At 38.8% G+C, this 15,320-nt stretch overlaps 1 protein-coding gene across 1 annotated transcript in view; it reads left to right on the forward strand.

Annotated features, from left to right (window-relative positions):
* The window catches only part of LOC108719348 (serine/threonine-protein kinase 3-like), a 138,309-nt gene extending 124,740 nt beyond the window's left edge, over positions 1–13,569 (forward strand). Inside the window, exon 11 of the mRNA XM_018268152.2 lies at positions 11,506–13,569. Within this exon, the coding sequence (XP_018123641.1) occupies positions 11,506–11,664 (159 nt within the window). The 3' untranslated portion in view covers positions 11,665–13,569. The remainder of the gene's footprint in view (positions 1–11,505) is intronic.
* Positions 13,570–15,320: the final 1,751 nt, after the last annotated feature.

Below are 15,320 nucleotides of genomic sequence, written 5' to 3' on the forward strand. Positions count from 1 at the left end.
ATGCAAAGATGCGTTATCTGGAAAACCCCAGGGCCTATGCATTCTGGATAACAGGTCCCATACCTGTATTCACATTGCTTGTTTGGATTCCCTAATATTGGTTCAGATTAGGCAGGGTGAGCTTGTATGAGTAAATGGATCATAGGTTTGCAGATGGGAGATCCCATGTCGCTACTGGTGCTTTAAAGGAACAGCAACTCCAAAAGATGAGTTTTAAAGTGAGGAAAATATCATGTACTGTTTCCCTGTGTGTTTGCTTCAGAAACGCTACTATTGTTTACCATATAGACCCGAGTATAAGCCGAGGTACCTAATTATACCTACGAAAACTGGGAAAACTTATTGACTCGAGTATATGCCTAGACACAACTACAGCCCTGTCTCCCAGCAGCGCACATTCCACCAAAGCGACCCCCCCAGCGATCAACCGGACTTCTTTGCAAAGTTGATGGTGACAGAGAATTGGCAAACGGATTACTGTGTGCATTGTCCCACTGTCCCACTACCATGTGCAGAGGGTGCTGTGTGATATTGCCATCACTGTTAATCTTTCGTATAACCAATAGAGGGCCCTGCGTAATATTGCAGTCACTGTTATTCTTTCATATAACCATCAGAGGGCGCTGTGTGATATTGCAGTCACTGTTATTCTTTCATATAACCAACAGAGGGCGCTGTGTAATTGGAGTCACTGTTAATCTTTCATAAAACCAATAGAGGGCGCACTGTTATTCTTTCATATAACCAACAAATGGCGCTGTGTGATATTGCAGTCACTGTTATTCTTTCATATAACCAACAGAGGGCGCTGTGGGATATTGCAGTCTCTCCCCAAGCAAACTGTTACTATAGGAATGATTAAAAGTGACTGCAATCTCAGCTACTGCCCACTGACTCGAGTAGGTAGACTTTTTCAGCACATTTTGGATGCTGAAAACCTCGGCTTATACTCGAGTATATACGGTATATAAACAAGCTGCTGTGTAGCAATGGCGGAAATTGAAAAAAGGCTATATGGCACAGGTTAAATAGTGGATAACGGATAACACCATTATGTTCTACAGAGCTTATCTGCTCTGTAACCTGAGCCTTTTCTCCTTTGAATGGCTGCCCCCATTGCTACACAGCAGCTTATTTATATAAACTATAGTAGTGTTTCTGAAGCAAACACACCAGTTTTACCAGTGCAGGGCAACACTGCATTATATTTGTATTACTTTACAACAAACATTTTTTTGATGTTACTATTCCTTTAAAGAGCTTTAAAGGAAAACTATACCCCCATATACCCCCAAACAATGTAGGTCTCTCTAAAAAGATGTCACATAATCATCTTATATGTAAAACCCTGCTTCATGTAAATAAACCATTTTCATAATAATTTGCTTTTCTAGCAGTACGTGCCATTGGGTAATCATAAATAGAAAATTGCCATTTTAAAAAATAAGGGGCACCCTCGGGATCGTACGAGTCACTGTGCACACAAATATACCAAAGAAACTTTACTTCTTAGGTCACATGAGCCAATTAACAGACAGTTCTGTCGTTTGCTTCCACACTTCTTCCTGTTACAGTAAAATAAGGTTACAATGTAATTCTCCTACCGCACACCTGTAGTTCACCAATCCTGCAAGCTGGTGGTGCGTTCCTTCCGTTGACCCGGCCGGGTCCCTTAGCAACCAATGTGTAAAAGAAACGGATCCGCACACACACCGTTTAGTGCAGTCGGGGATTATCCCCTTTTATTCAGCCACCAAACATCAACGTTTCGGGGGGGGAACACCCACCCTTCATCAGGATACAATTATTTGTGCAGTCACCCATTTAAACCCAACTTCCCACGCCTTCTTTTCCCATCATGCAATTTGCCATAAAAATAAATTTTTATGGCAAATTGCATGACTACACTAATCGGTGTGTGTGCGGATCCGTTTCTTTTACACAACAGTAAAATAAGGGCCACCCCCTGGGATTGTACGATTCACTGTGAACACAAATATACCAAAGAAACTTTACTTCTTAGGTCACATGAGCCAATTAACAGACAGAGTTCTGTCGTTTGCTTCCACACTTCTTCCTGTTACAGTTAGAGCTGCAGTATTTCTGGTCAGGTGATCTCTGAGGCAGCACATAGACCATCACAAAATGGTGGTTCTGTTGCTTGTGTTCTTTTTGGGGGTATAGTTTTCCTTTAAGTTGTGTAACCAGCTCAGTTGTTGTTGTTTTCTAATTAAAAACACATTTTTTACTGTATTAACAGCTGTACCAAAGTAACGACAAGAAGAGCTACTAATTTCTATTAAATAATTGTACATTTCAATATAAATGGTCGTTTTGTTTTAATGATTTGACCTTCCTGGCACCACTTTTACTTTTGGTTCTGAGTTTAGATGCAAGTCTCACAGTTGGCAGGTCATTGCTTTGTTGGCTAGTTTCTGTGGGGTTTCAGCTCATTCTCTGCATTTTATATTAGGCCTCCTTATGTTGCTATGGAAACAATACAGATTTTATTGTGTAACGTCTAGGTTGGATTGCTCATTTAAAATTGTACTTCATATGCTGCAATAATATCCACCACGGCGGGAAACAGGCTGTAACATTGCTGGGATTCCCCCAAGCAACTTTTCAATTGGTCTTCATTTATTTTTTATAGTTTTGTCTTTTTCTTCGGACTCTTTGCAGCTTTCAAATGGGCGTCGCTGACTCCTTCTAAAAAACAAACGCTCTGTAAGGCTACAAATGTATTGTTAATGTTACTTTTTATTACTGATCCTTCTATTCAGGCATCTCCTATTCATATTCAAATCAATGCATGGTTGCTAGGCTAATTTGGACCCTAGTTACCAGATTGCTTAAGATGCAAATTGAAGAGCTGCTGAATAAAAAGCTAAATAACTCAAAAACCAAAAACCTTCAATAATAAAAAATTAAAACCAATTGTAAATTGTCTCAGAATATCACTCTTTACATCATACTAAAAGTTATCTCAAAAGGTGAGAACTCTGTCTGTTAATTGGCTCATGTGACCTAACATGTATGGTGTGTGATTTGTTTGTGAATCCTAGTAACCTAGTTTTATGTAATGTCTTTTTATAGAGACCTACATTGTTCGGGGGGTATAGTTTTCTTTTAAAGGGGTGGTTCATCTTTAAGTTAACTTTTAGTATGTTATAGAATCGCCAAGTCTAAACAGCTTCATTTTTCTTTTATATAGTTTTTGAATTATTTGCCTGCTTTTTCTGACTGTTTCAAGCTTTCAAATGGGGGTCACTGACCCCCATCTAAAAAAATGCTCTGTAAAGTTACAAATGTATTGTTATTTTTACTTTGTGTTACTCATCTTTCTATTCAGGCCCTCTCCTATTCATATTCCAGCCTCTTATTCCAATCAGTGCATAGTTGCTAGGGTAATTTGGACCCTAGAAACCAGATTGCTGAAACTGCAAACTGGAGAGCTCCTGAATAAAAAGCTAAATAACTCAAAAACCACAAATACTGGGTGTGTCCTAACGGTCGATGCCAGAAACACAGTAGGAGGTGGGCAGCCAATCACAGCCCTACAGTCACACAAGCAAACACAGGACCTAGCTGGTTCCTGTCCTACAGTGCAGTGTGCTGAGTGCCGCCGGCTGCCCTGGGAAAGGAGGCAGCAGGAAGTGGAATGGGTGGGAGGGACTAGAATGGTTTTTGCTAAAATTTCAATACGTCAACTGTAAAAACAATTTTTTTTATATACAATCCTTTAGTGTTTAAGTGTACAATGCACTGGTAAATTGTTGTTTTTCCACACAATATGTCTCCTTTAAATCTTTAAAGAAATTACCATGTACCGCATAGCTAAAATTACTTTCTGCACTCCATTTCTTTCTCACTAGTTTTCTGTTGAACAGAGAGCACTAAATGTTTTTTTTTTTATATCAGAGGTGAAGATTACTCTTAATTGGATAGCAAACTGGTACAGCGTGTGGAGTAGCAGAGGTGAAAGCATGCAATTGTCACAGACTGACAGCTTAGCACTTTTTTTGTTTTGCTTCTTGTAAGCCCTTTTTTTTAGTTTAGTAATACATGTATAAATAGCTCTGAAAATTATAGGGAAGGAAAATTCATGTCAACGGTTTGGAACGTTAACTTGTTCCGGACAATACAATGCTTGACACCTACTGTAGTAATGAAAAGTAAGAGGATGATTTAAGTAGCGTTTCCATTCCAATATTACTTTGGTTAAAAATACCTTCTTTAAATTTCCTGGGTCGTTAAAGAGTTAATTATAAACGAAAACGTCCACAGTCTTCACCTCTGCAAAGAATTCCCCAATGAATCTAGACATCCACCTCTCTAACACTTCCTTTAGAAAGCAAGGATATAAAAGGGGTGGTTCACCTTTTGAGTCAGCTTTTATCAAATGGACGATTCTAAGCAACTTTTCAATTGGTCTGCATTTGAATTATTTGCCTTCTGACTTTTCAGCTTTCGAATGGGGGGTCACTAATCTTATGTACAATAAAAAAAAATAAAAAATCTCTTTGGAGGCCAAGGATCATCTTACTGAGCATGTGGCCTCATGCATTTATATAGTAGTGAAACTTCCTAATTTATTATTGTAGTTTATTATTCTGTTCTCTGTATACTGCTGTTGTCTAGCCGGGCTGTGGGCCACGGACACTTATACTGGGCCGCCGAGCCCAGTCCACAAAAACGAGGCTCGACGAATTGGATGCCGGCGCACCCAAACTAGCTGCCGCCCCGACTCCGCCCCTGACCCCACTCACTCACCGACCCCTCCCCTGACCCCGCCTCCCCTGACCCTGCCGACCCCACCTCTGGTCCTTGCAAAAACAAAAACATTTTTGCACCGGCCCCTGGTCCAAAAAAAGTTGTGGACCGCTGGTCTGGAACATCGCTGTAGTGGCAAACTTTATACAGAGATCCTTCACATTCCAAACACCTTTTCAGTTCAGTTGTTTTCAGATTTCATGTTTTTTTGTTTTTTTTTTGACTGCTTTTCCAGAATGAAGTTTAATGTTCCTGTCTCTAGTGAGTCTGGCAGCTCAGTGATCCAGGTGCAGAAATTTCTGAATAATTTGCTACATTAGTTAATACATTTATCAGCAGCATCTTTGGAATATTATTATTAACTATTGTATCAATTCTAACATCTGCCTTTAGTGAAACTTAGGGATTCTGCGTCAATGACCCCCACAGAACTGCCTTAGAAAGATATAAGAAGGTGAAAAATGAACATCAATATAATAAAACAAATAGAAAACAACAAATAAGTCACAAATAGAAAGTAATTGAAAAAGTAATTGAAAAAGTAATTGAACTGTACTAAAGCAACTGAACTGAAAAAGTGTTGGAGTGTTGTGGCCTGTCACCGAGATGTAAAAAGCTGTATAATAAAAGTCCTTTTTATGAAAGCATTCAAAGCTGATGTAAACTCTTCAAAAATCTCATCTCTCAATCAAATATTGCCTGCCCCTCCTGTGTGCCTACAGGGCAGAGACAGAGACGCTGCAATTTGGGGAGATTAGTCGTCTGGCAACAAATCTCCTCTTTTTTGGGGGCCACTTATCTCTCCGAACTGCCTCCCCTGCCTTCCCACCGGCTAGAATGTAAATCTTTGGCGGGATGGCACTCGGAACGCTTTATTTTCCAAAGTCGCCCGAAGTTTCCTCGTGAACCTAAGGCAGGGCAGACAATTACTTTTACTTTCCATTCAGCACTTAGTAGATGTCACTGCTCTCACCACATTCTTTACCATTTAATTGTGTAGCCAGTGCATGGGGATTGGCATCAGGTCCCCCATATTGGTTCACAAACAAGACTTTGGGATGATGCAAGGCATCAAAATGGCTCCTGCCTGCTTGCTATAATTATGTATGCCTAGACTGATGGAAACAAGATTCAAATAATTTATACAGTGTAATTAAAGTTCATTTTGCTTGACTAACGTGATAAAATAGGATTTGGAATATTTTTTTCAGAGGTGTAACTACAGAGGAAACCGCCCCTGTGGCTGTGGGAAGGGCCTAGGAGGTATAGGGGCCCCATTAGGCCCAAACAAAGAGCAATTTCAACATATATATTGGCAGGGGCGCGCCGCCAATGAGGCGAGCTGAGACGCTCGCCTCAGGCGGCAACGCCGAAGCGGTTTCCAGGGGCGGCAAAAAGCCGCTCCTGCACCTTTAAGAGCCGAATTTCCGGTTTTTAAACCGGAAATTCGGCTTTACTAATGCGAGAGAGCGCAATTGCGCTCTCCGCATTAGTGTTCCTGCCTCCCCTCCCGACAAGTAAGTCGGCGAGGGGGGGCGGCATTGCAGGAGCCGCCTCAGGCGGCGCTTAGGTCTGAATCGGCGCTGTATATTGGTAAAACAGGACAACCTCTGGATATGTTGGGGGCCCTAAAATTAATTTGCTCTGGGGCCTATTTACATCTAGTTATTCCACTGAGAGAGAGAGAGATTTTATACCTTTAAGCAGAACAGTTGAGTGAATCTTGGTTAATACTAAAATTCCCACAAACCTGACATTTGGTAGCGTTCGCATGAGAAACGTATTCAACTTGAATAAAGTTGAAGCCAGTGATGTAGAAAATCTGTATTATATGTGTCATGCTGAGACTGAATTCTAGAAATAATGTTCTCCCAGGGTACCTTTTAATGTGACCGCTTGTCTGAATCAATATACTCTCTTGCTCTTTGTTTTGCACAATGCAACTCTATATAAGCCTCAACATTAAATAAAGGCTGACAGAGCAAATTTAAGTAATTAGCACAGAAGACATGATACAGTATATACTCTGCTTATGTGCACAGACTTTGCTTTAAAGCTGGCACATGAATTGTCCTGTATATTTAGTGTTTTTTGTAAAGCACAGTATTCCACAGGACAGTAAAGATGTTAGGCTTTAAATGTAATATTTGTAGCACGTGTCCAGCCCATAGCAGAGGCCTTTAAACCGACAAGCTTGAATGTTTTTTATATTTTTCTTTTCATTCTGCAGTTGGGCCTTTATTCCTTCAAGGGGACCTGTCCCACAAAAAAAAAAAAAAAAATATTCCAAATTGTATTTTATCATGTTAGTTAAGCAAAATAAACTTTAATTACACTATATAAGTTATATGAATCTTGATTCCTTCGGTCTGGAAATTCATAATTATAGCAAGTGGACAGGAGCCATTTTGTGGTTATTGAGGCAAGCCTGGCATTATCTCAGAATCTTGTTTGTGCACCAGAATGAGGGACTGAATGTCCATCCCCATGCACTGGTTACGTAGTTAAACTGCCTGCACCTTGGTGACATGGTCAGCAAATGTACACGTTTTAAGGTAAAAATTACCATTTTTATTGGGCAGTTTTTAAAACGCTCTAAATCGGCGCCCAAGGGCTGCTTTAGAAAGACATAAGAAGGTGAAAAATGAAATTTTAAACTTCAATATTAGAAAACCAGACACAAATTAAGGTAGTACATAAAGGGAATAACGGTACAAGCATGGTATAAAGATGTAATAGGTTCCTGTAAACTGATCACAAACTGAAATACTGACTGTGTTACAAGAATATGCTGTGTAAACTTGTATTTCGTCCATGTTAATGTACTGTATTGAAATAAATAAAAATAAAAAAAAATTGTTAAAAAAAAGAAAACCAGACACAAATAGAAAGTAGTTGAAAGAAGTCTTTATCTCTGAACTATTTGAAAACAACTGAACTGTAAGATGAACAACCCCGATAAGTCACATTATTCACACACCTCTAACTTGAGCAAAGCTCTGATCATTCAGCTAGTGCATGAAATCACCTGCTATTACAGTGTGTGCCCAGCCAGTGTCGGACTGGCCCACAGGGATACCAGGAAAACTCCCGGTGGGCCCAGGTGTCAGTGGGCCCTCATGCTGTTAAACATTTGGCCTATTTCATGGTCATTCCCTATTTCTATGAGAACAAAGAGGATAAATAGATGGAAAAATAGAGTTTATTAAAAGAGACTAGGAGAATAGAGGTTTATTGAGGATAGGAAGAAAAATAGTACTAAGAGTGGACCTCTGGTGGGCCCGTGGTGTCCCAATCTGACACTGTGCCCAGCATAGGTGGTGAACCCCATAGAACTCATTGATTTAGGGGCACATTTACTTAGCTCGAGTGAAGGAATAGAATAAAAAATACTTCGAATTTCAAAGTATTTTTTTTGGCTACTTCGACCATCGAATTGGCTACTTCGACCTTCGACTACTACTTTGAATCAAAGGATTCGAACTAAAAATCGTTCGACTATTCGACCATTCAATATTCGATGTACTGTCTCTTTAAAAAAAACTTCGACCACCTACTTCGCCACCTAAAACCTACCGAGCATCAATGTTAGCCTATGGGGAAGGTCCCCATAGGCTTTCCTAGCTTTTTTTGATCGAAGGAAAATCGTTCAATTGATGTATTAAAATCCTTAGAATTGTTCGATTCGCACGAACGAAGGAAATGCGGTAAATCCTTCGACTTCAAAATTCGAAGTCGAAAGATTTTACTTCGACGGTCGAATATCGAGGGTTGATTAACCCTCGATATTCAACCCATAGTAAATGTGCCCCTTATAGTGAATCTGGCAGGATTAAAAGTATGTCAATGTATGGGGAACAAGCTCATACTCAACACAGTAAAAGTGGTTAAATATATGGGTTCATAATTCACTATACATCTAATTTGTGTATACAGAGCACAGACAATATTTATACTATGTACAGGAGAGGCAATACTGCAACCCAAGCCCTGTTTGCTGCAATTAGGGTTGCCACCTAGCCGGTATTTTACTGGCCTGGCCGGTAAAAATTGTGCTTGATGCCAATGTTATTAATAGGAAAAAACTGCAAGAATATTGGAAGGCCGGTATTTTTTCCCAGAAAAGGTGGCAACCCTAGCTGCAATCATATAAGCAACTCAATTTCAAACACATTTCAGCTATTCTATACGTCTGCAAATGCATTTTTACTGGAACTTTTATTGTCCAACAGTTATGAGCCTTTCTCTAACATCTAAAATCTACCTTCATTCTGTTTGAGTTTTATTTGATCAACCTTTATGCTGTGACGGGTTTCTGCCAGCCTGTGGAGTGTCAAAGATTCTATTTTGTTCTCTATTTTCTTTTAAGTCTTGCTAGTTAAACATAGCATGGCTATTCCTAAAAGCTTCCTTGAAGATCACACATTCTAGTCCTCAAAGCAGGCTGGCTGTGTATGTTATAGAATTATATATGTGACTTTTAACTCTTATAGACTCTCATCATAGTTTCTACATGTTTTTGATGCTCAACCATTTCTGGAACTTTTTTTTTCATAGATATTAGGAAAAAGTTTGCATATTGCTTTATGCTCCTCATCAGGGGCGTAATGACAGAGGAATAGGGGCCCCAGGAGGAATAGGGGCCCCAGGAGGAATAGGGGCCCCAGGAGGAATAGGGGCCCCAGGAGGAATAGGGGCCCCAGGAGGAATAGGGGCCCCAGGAGGAATAGGGGCCCCAGGAGGAATAGGGGCCCCATGAATAATACGGGCCCCATGAGGCCCTAATTCATATACAATTCCAATAAATATTAATAACTGCTCAACCTCTAGACATAAAAATTATTTGGTGTGAGGCCCAGTAATGTCTTGTTATTCCACTGCTCCTCATATAGAAGTAAAGGAGCTTATGAATAGTGAAGTATAAATATTAAATGCCCTATTACAAGGCCCAGTCCAACCCTGTTAATTTCATTGGCTACATTTAATTTGTTGTTCAACTGAGGATTGCATGTAATTAATAACTATTTGTCTATTTATTTATGCCAAAAGTACCCTTCAACGCACAGAAAAAGTGCAAATTTCAGTAAAATTGGTACAATTCATGAATGAATCCTACTTTTTCTTACTATGTTGATGAAGTCCTTATAACATTGCTGCAGTGTGTAAGTCCAATTTTATCTGAAGTGCTGTTTTGAAGCTGTTTAGAAGAACAGGAGATGAAAGATCCATTATTTTGCATGTAATGTGTATGACAGTTAATTTAGAAACAACGTCAGCTGTGGATGAAATTGTCAGTGTAGTGCTGTCAAAATCTCTCTCAAAAAGATAACAGAAGGTCTCATTTTGTCTGAAACGGCAAAGAACTTGTTTTTGAGACAAAGTCCAGTTTAATTAAGATGGCATGCTCTCACAACAACAATAATAATAATAATAATATTGCCTGTAATCTACTATGTGTGTCCAGGCATTTGAGCAGGGGCTATGAGTATCAGCCCATGAGTAAGTGCCCTATCAGGCACGAAACGCGTTAGGTTTCATGTCCTAATAAATTTTCTACTTTTTTTAAAAAAATATTTAGCTCTTGATTATTGGAGATCCTCACATTTTTCCTTTTGGATTTAGTGTCTTAGGGGCTGAATTAAGTCAACTTAAAGCTCACTTGCCCAGTTATAGGTTTAGGAAAAGGATTCTCTGAAATCTTCAAACAAAGTGCAGGTATGGGACCTGTTATCCAGAATGTTCAGAACCTGGGGCTTTCCGGATAAAGGATCTTTCTGTAATTTGGATCTTCATACCTTAAGTCTACTTGAAAATAATTTAAACATTAAATTAACCCAATAGACTGGTTTTGCTTCCAATAAGGATTAATTATACCTTAGTTGGGATCAAGTACAAGCTACTGTTTTATTATTACAGAGAAAAGGGTAATTTTTTAAACTTGGGTTATTTGGATAAGAGGGATTCAGGCAAAGGGGCACACACCCAAAATGTTGTATTGTTTGGATGGACACTGTAACCATATTCTATGTATTTGTGGGGATGCCGTCCTCCTATGCCTTTGGAGCACCGGTTTAATTATAAGCGGAGAGTCCAGGTGTGCATTTTTTTTGTACATACTTTTGAAGTTTACGGGAGATGGCCATTCTGTAATTCTGAGCTTTCCTGGATAACTGGTTTCCAAATAATGGATCCCATACCTGTTTCAGATATATTTAAAATTAAGGTAAAGCCTTGTGGCTGTGCATTGCGTGTGTTTGCTCTAGTCCTTTAAGACCTTTAAGTAGAATACTGGTTTTCTCCTTAAAGATCCTTCTGGGAACGTGCTTAAAAACCCCGAAAGAAAAGGGAAAACAAGGGGTGTCTGTGAAATCTTTTGTCAGTGCTTTTGCCTTTAATATGAAACCAAATAAAGGCAAATCTAAAACATCTGAGGAAGGATTATATTAATGTTCTTTTTGCATCTTTGTGGGATGAACATGAGGATTGTTAGATGCAGAAAGGCCACATAAAAGCAATTGGCTTGCAGCCCGTGTCCTATTGTAATTGTGTGATCCTCCATTTTACTGGTGGGCATGGATATCTGATACATATAAACATTTATTTAGCATGAATGTAGACTTGAGTGTCTTTTATGGTCGCCCTGTGTCATTTAGTATCCTTTCTATTATTCATTAACCTGTATTAAAAACCTGTTCTCAGTTTTTGTTATAGTAATTTCTTCTCTTCTTCCAGTTAAAAAATTTAAGCTTTGAGGAGCTGCAGATGAGACTAAAAGCTCTGGACCCCATGATGGAGCGAGAGATCGAAGAACTGAGACAGAGGTACAATGCAAAGAGGCAGCCCATCCTAGATGCAATGGATGCCAAGAAGAGACGGCAGCAGAACTTCTGATGAGCGCTTACAGACTACGCTCTGTAATTACATTTGGACACATGCAATTTCTTGGGCTCCTGAAGGAAAACCATGTTCCAGTCCTGCAGTTATGGTCTTTTTTTTTGCTTATCCCAATGACACAGTAGTTGAAAAAGTGACTCTCTATTGCTGTACTCCTCATTTCCCAGTCCAAGCTCAACATAAGCAGTGTTTGACTTGGTTGTATTTTAGTTTGTCCTTGGTTAAGCTGCACTGGGCTATGGATTGGAGTGCATATCCTTGAACAGAAGTTGTTGTTGTTTTATAATTTGCCTCTTTTTCTCCTCTGTTCTCTACCGAATACTTTCTCTGGGCCAGTAAACAGTGTTGCTCCTCTGCTACCAAAACTGAGATTCAGCACTGTAACCACTTAGTTTCAGGTATCTGGATAGTTCCAGTTATTGTATATGGGGAAGATATGAACAAACCTCATGGTCGATTAACATACACAGTGAACATGACTCTTTCACACGTCTAAAGGCACATTGCTTTGATATACCTGTACACATATTTTAGGGACACATGTAAGCACCTTTGGTAAATTGCAATTTGCCTTAAAATGACACATATCTATTTATTCATTTGTGTTACATGACATTGTGATAAGCATTAATGACCAAAACACATTGTGTGCTCATATTAAGCTTCGTCGGACATAATTAAGGTTTCATCTGAGATATGTCAACAGTAGTTGTATGTGTTTTGTACAGTTTATGCTTTATGGGGAAGGTTGGACCACTTCGCTATTCTATGTTACAAACCATTATTTCTATAACCTTGGGCAGAAGGTTCTAATGATGCCGAGAACTACTAGCATGCCAGGTTCTATGGGTAGGGCGTTTATTGGCAACAAAATGAGGGGACTATCCAATAGCTAATTATACAATAAATAGAAAGGAAATTTGATACTAGACTTAGTGTGATAAACCCCTTCTAATGCAGTAAACCCAATGGGTGGGTCTATCCATTGTGCCCCATGCAGCGTATTAAACCTTTTAACGTCCCTCACATCTGAAGACTGCATCAAGATATTGGGTGTTGTCACAGAATGGGATATCGAGAAATTGGGTAATTTTACAGAATGGAATATCGAGATTTTGGTTAATGTCACAGAACGAGATATTGGGTGTTATTATAGAATGGGATATCGAGATATTGGGTAATGTCACAGACTAGGAAGCCTAATCCCATTATTTTATGTAAAATGTTCTTAGAGTAAAACATCTGGCTGTGAAACATTTCCAAATTTTAATCTTTATGCCTTGATTACTTTTTAGCTACATTTTTAAAAACCAAATCCATTCCCCGCGTTTTGCTAAGTTGGCTAAAGCTGCTGTTTTTCTGTCCCTATCAAGATTAGGATACATAACCTTTTTTGAGCAGGTAAACTAAAGATTGTGAGTTGAGTGCATTGGTGGATGCACACAAAATATTGAAAGTATATTGTCTTCACATAACCACCTTCCTTTTAGTGTGATACCATTTCATTATAATTGCACAAGCTTTTGTAATCTGCTAAATTTGCAAAAAAAAAAAAAAAAAGATTTCAGTTCAAGGCCCCACTTGAAGATCCAGCCTTTGCTTAGGGTTCCCCTCAGCTCATTTAACGGATGAAGATATAGGAACATATAAATCAATCACCATTATGCCATATATATTCCCATTTTATGTTTTTCAGGGGACCAGAGAAGTTTTTTTTTTTTTTTCTTAAAATCAGGGAAATGTATTATGCATTATATATTGGTGGGACCACAAAAAACAATGTAAAATGTGGGCATATACATTTTGAGTTTTTACTGTATTACCTGAGATCTTACCCTAACTGACCATCAAGCTAGGCTTTCGTGGGTATTTAGGAGAGCAAATGGCCATTCTCTCCAATTTTCACCTTAAAGGAAGAGTAACACCAACAAATAAAAGCATTTTAAAGCAATTAAAATATAATGTACTGTTGCCCTGTATTGGTATACTTTGTATTTTCTTTAGAAACACTATTATAGTTTATATAAACAAGCTGCTGTGCAGCCATGGGAGCAGCCACTCGGGCTGAAAAAGGAGAAAAGGCACAGGTTACTTAGCAGATAACAGATAAGCTCTGTAATAGAATCCAATGGGATTCTGCAGAATGAATCTGCTATGTAACCTGATCCTTGAATGGCTGCCCCCATGGCTACACACTAGCTTGTTTATAATAACTATAGTAGTGTTTCTGAACGAAACACACCAGTTTTACCAGTGCTTGGAAACAGAACATTATATTTTAATTACTTTAAAGCACTTTCATTTTTTGGTGTTACTGTTCCTTTAACTGTTTTCTAGGCTGAACCCTCCATTCCACTACTCCAAGCCCCACAGTGTCTGAACCAGTGATTCATATTGCTATTAAAGTCAGCTGAGCTTCCCGATTCCTTTTAATCTCATAGTTAGGCTGATGGAGAATACATTTTCTGTGCCATAACAATTTTTATTCTGCCAGAGGAACGCCCCTAAATCCATCACAGCCTCCCATTTTTTTCTTGATTGCGTCCCTTCAGGTACTGGCCCTTCAGGCTGTAAAGTAAAGAAAGAGAGATGGTAATGATGGATCTATACTGAAATAAACTAACTTTAAATCAGCCCCAGGCAACTGTATAGTGAATGTTAATGAACCATTCAGTAAGTAATTTCCCCACAAACTACACTATTTAACACAATATTACCCATTGTTTTTATACACAAGTAAATGGTTTTTGGTTCTGATGACAATATTCCTTTCATTGCACTGTATCCCAGAAGAAATGTCATCACGTCGGGGGCATTTGCATTAATGATACCAGGTATTTTTCACTATAAGCTATTTCTATTTATTTTAGAAGAGTTGAAGGCAGGTGTTTTTAATCTGGTTTTATCCATTACCTCCAGCAGTTTAGTTTTATTTCTTATGTTCGTTTTGGGATCTCTGGGGTCAGTCTTCTTGTACTTCACATACACAATACCCTCGGCACCACTGCTGCACCACAAAGTAGCTGGCAGAGATTTATTTCCTTTTCTTTACCATACAGGCATCTAAATGATAAAGTCTAAACGTGCCTGGTAAATACGACCCTGTCTGAGGGTAATGACAACCACAGTAGCTGTTTATCGAAATACTCATATGTGATTGGTGGCGTTCTACAAGAATAAGCCCCTCCTCTTATTCACATCATTGAAATGGGGGGGGAAGTAACTACGTCTCCTTTTTTTATTTCAGGCAGTGCCACTTACCTGGGTTATATGTAATAGGGCTACAGGATCTATTTTTAAGGCTTCTAAAAAAATAAACATTAAATAAACCCAACAGGTTTGTGCAGCTTAGTTACCATCAAGAACAAGGTACTGTTTTATTATTACAGAGATATTTAAAGATGTGGTTAACTTTTAATATGTTATAGAATGGCCAGTTCTAAGCAACTTATAAATTGGTCTTCAGTATTTCTTTTTTTTTATATATATAGCTTTTTAATTGTATCCTTCTTCTTCTGACTCTCTCCAGTTTTCAAATGTGGGTCACTGACGCCATGTAAAAAAACAAATGCTCTCCAAGACTACAAATATATTGCTATTTTTTAGTACTGATCTATCTGTTCAGTCCCTCTCCTATTCATATTCCAGTCTCT

The sequence above is a fragment of the Xenopus laevis genome, chromosome 6L (genome assembly GCF_017654675.1).
Source record: "Xenopus laevis strain J_2021 chromosome 6L, Xenopus_laevis_v10.1, whole genome shotgun sequence".
Lineage (NCBI taxonomy): Eukaryota > Metazoa > Chordata > Amphibia > Anura > Pipidae > Xenopus > Xenopus laevis.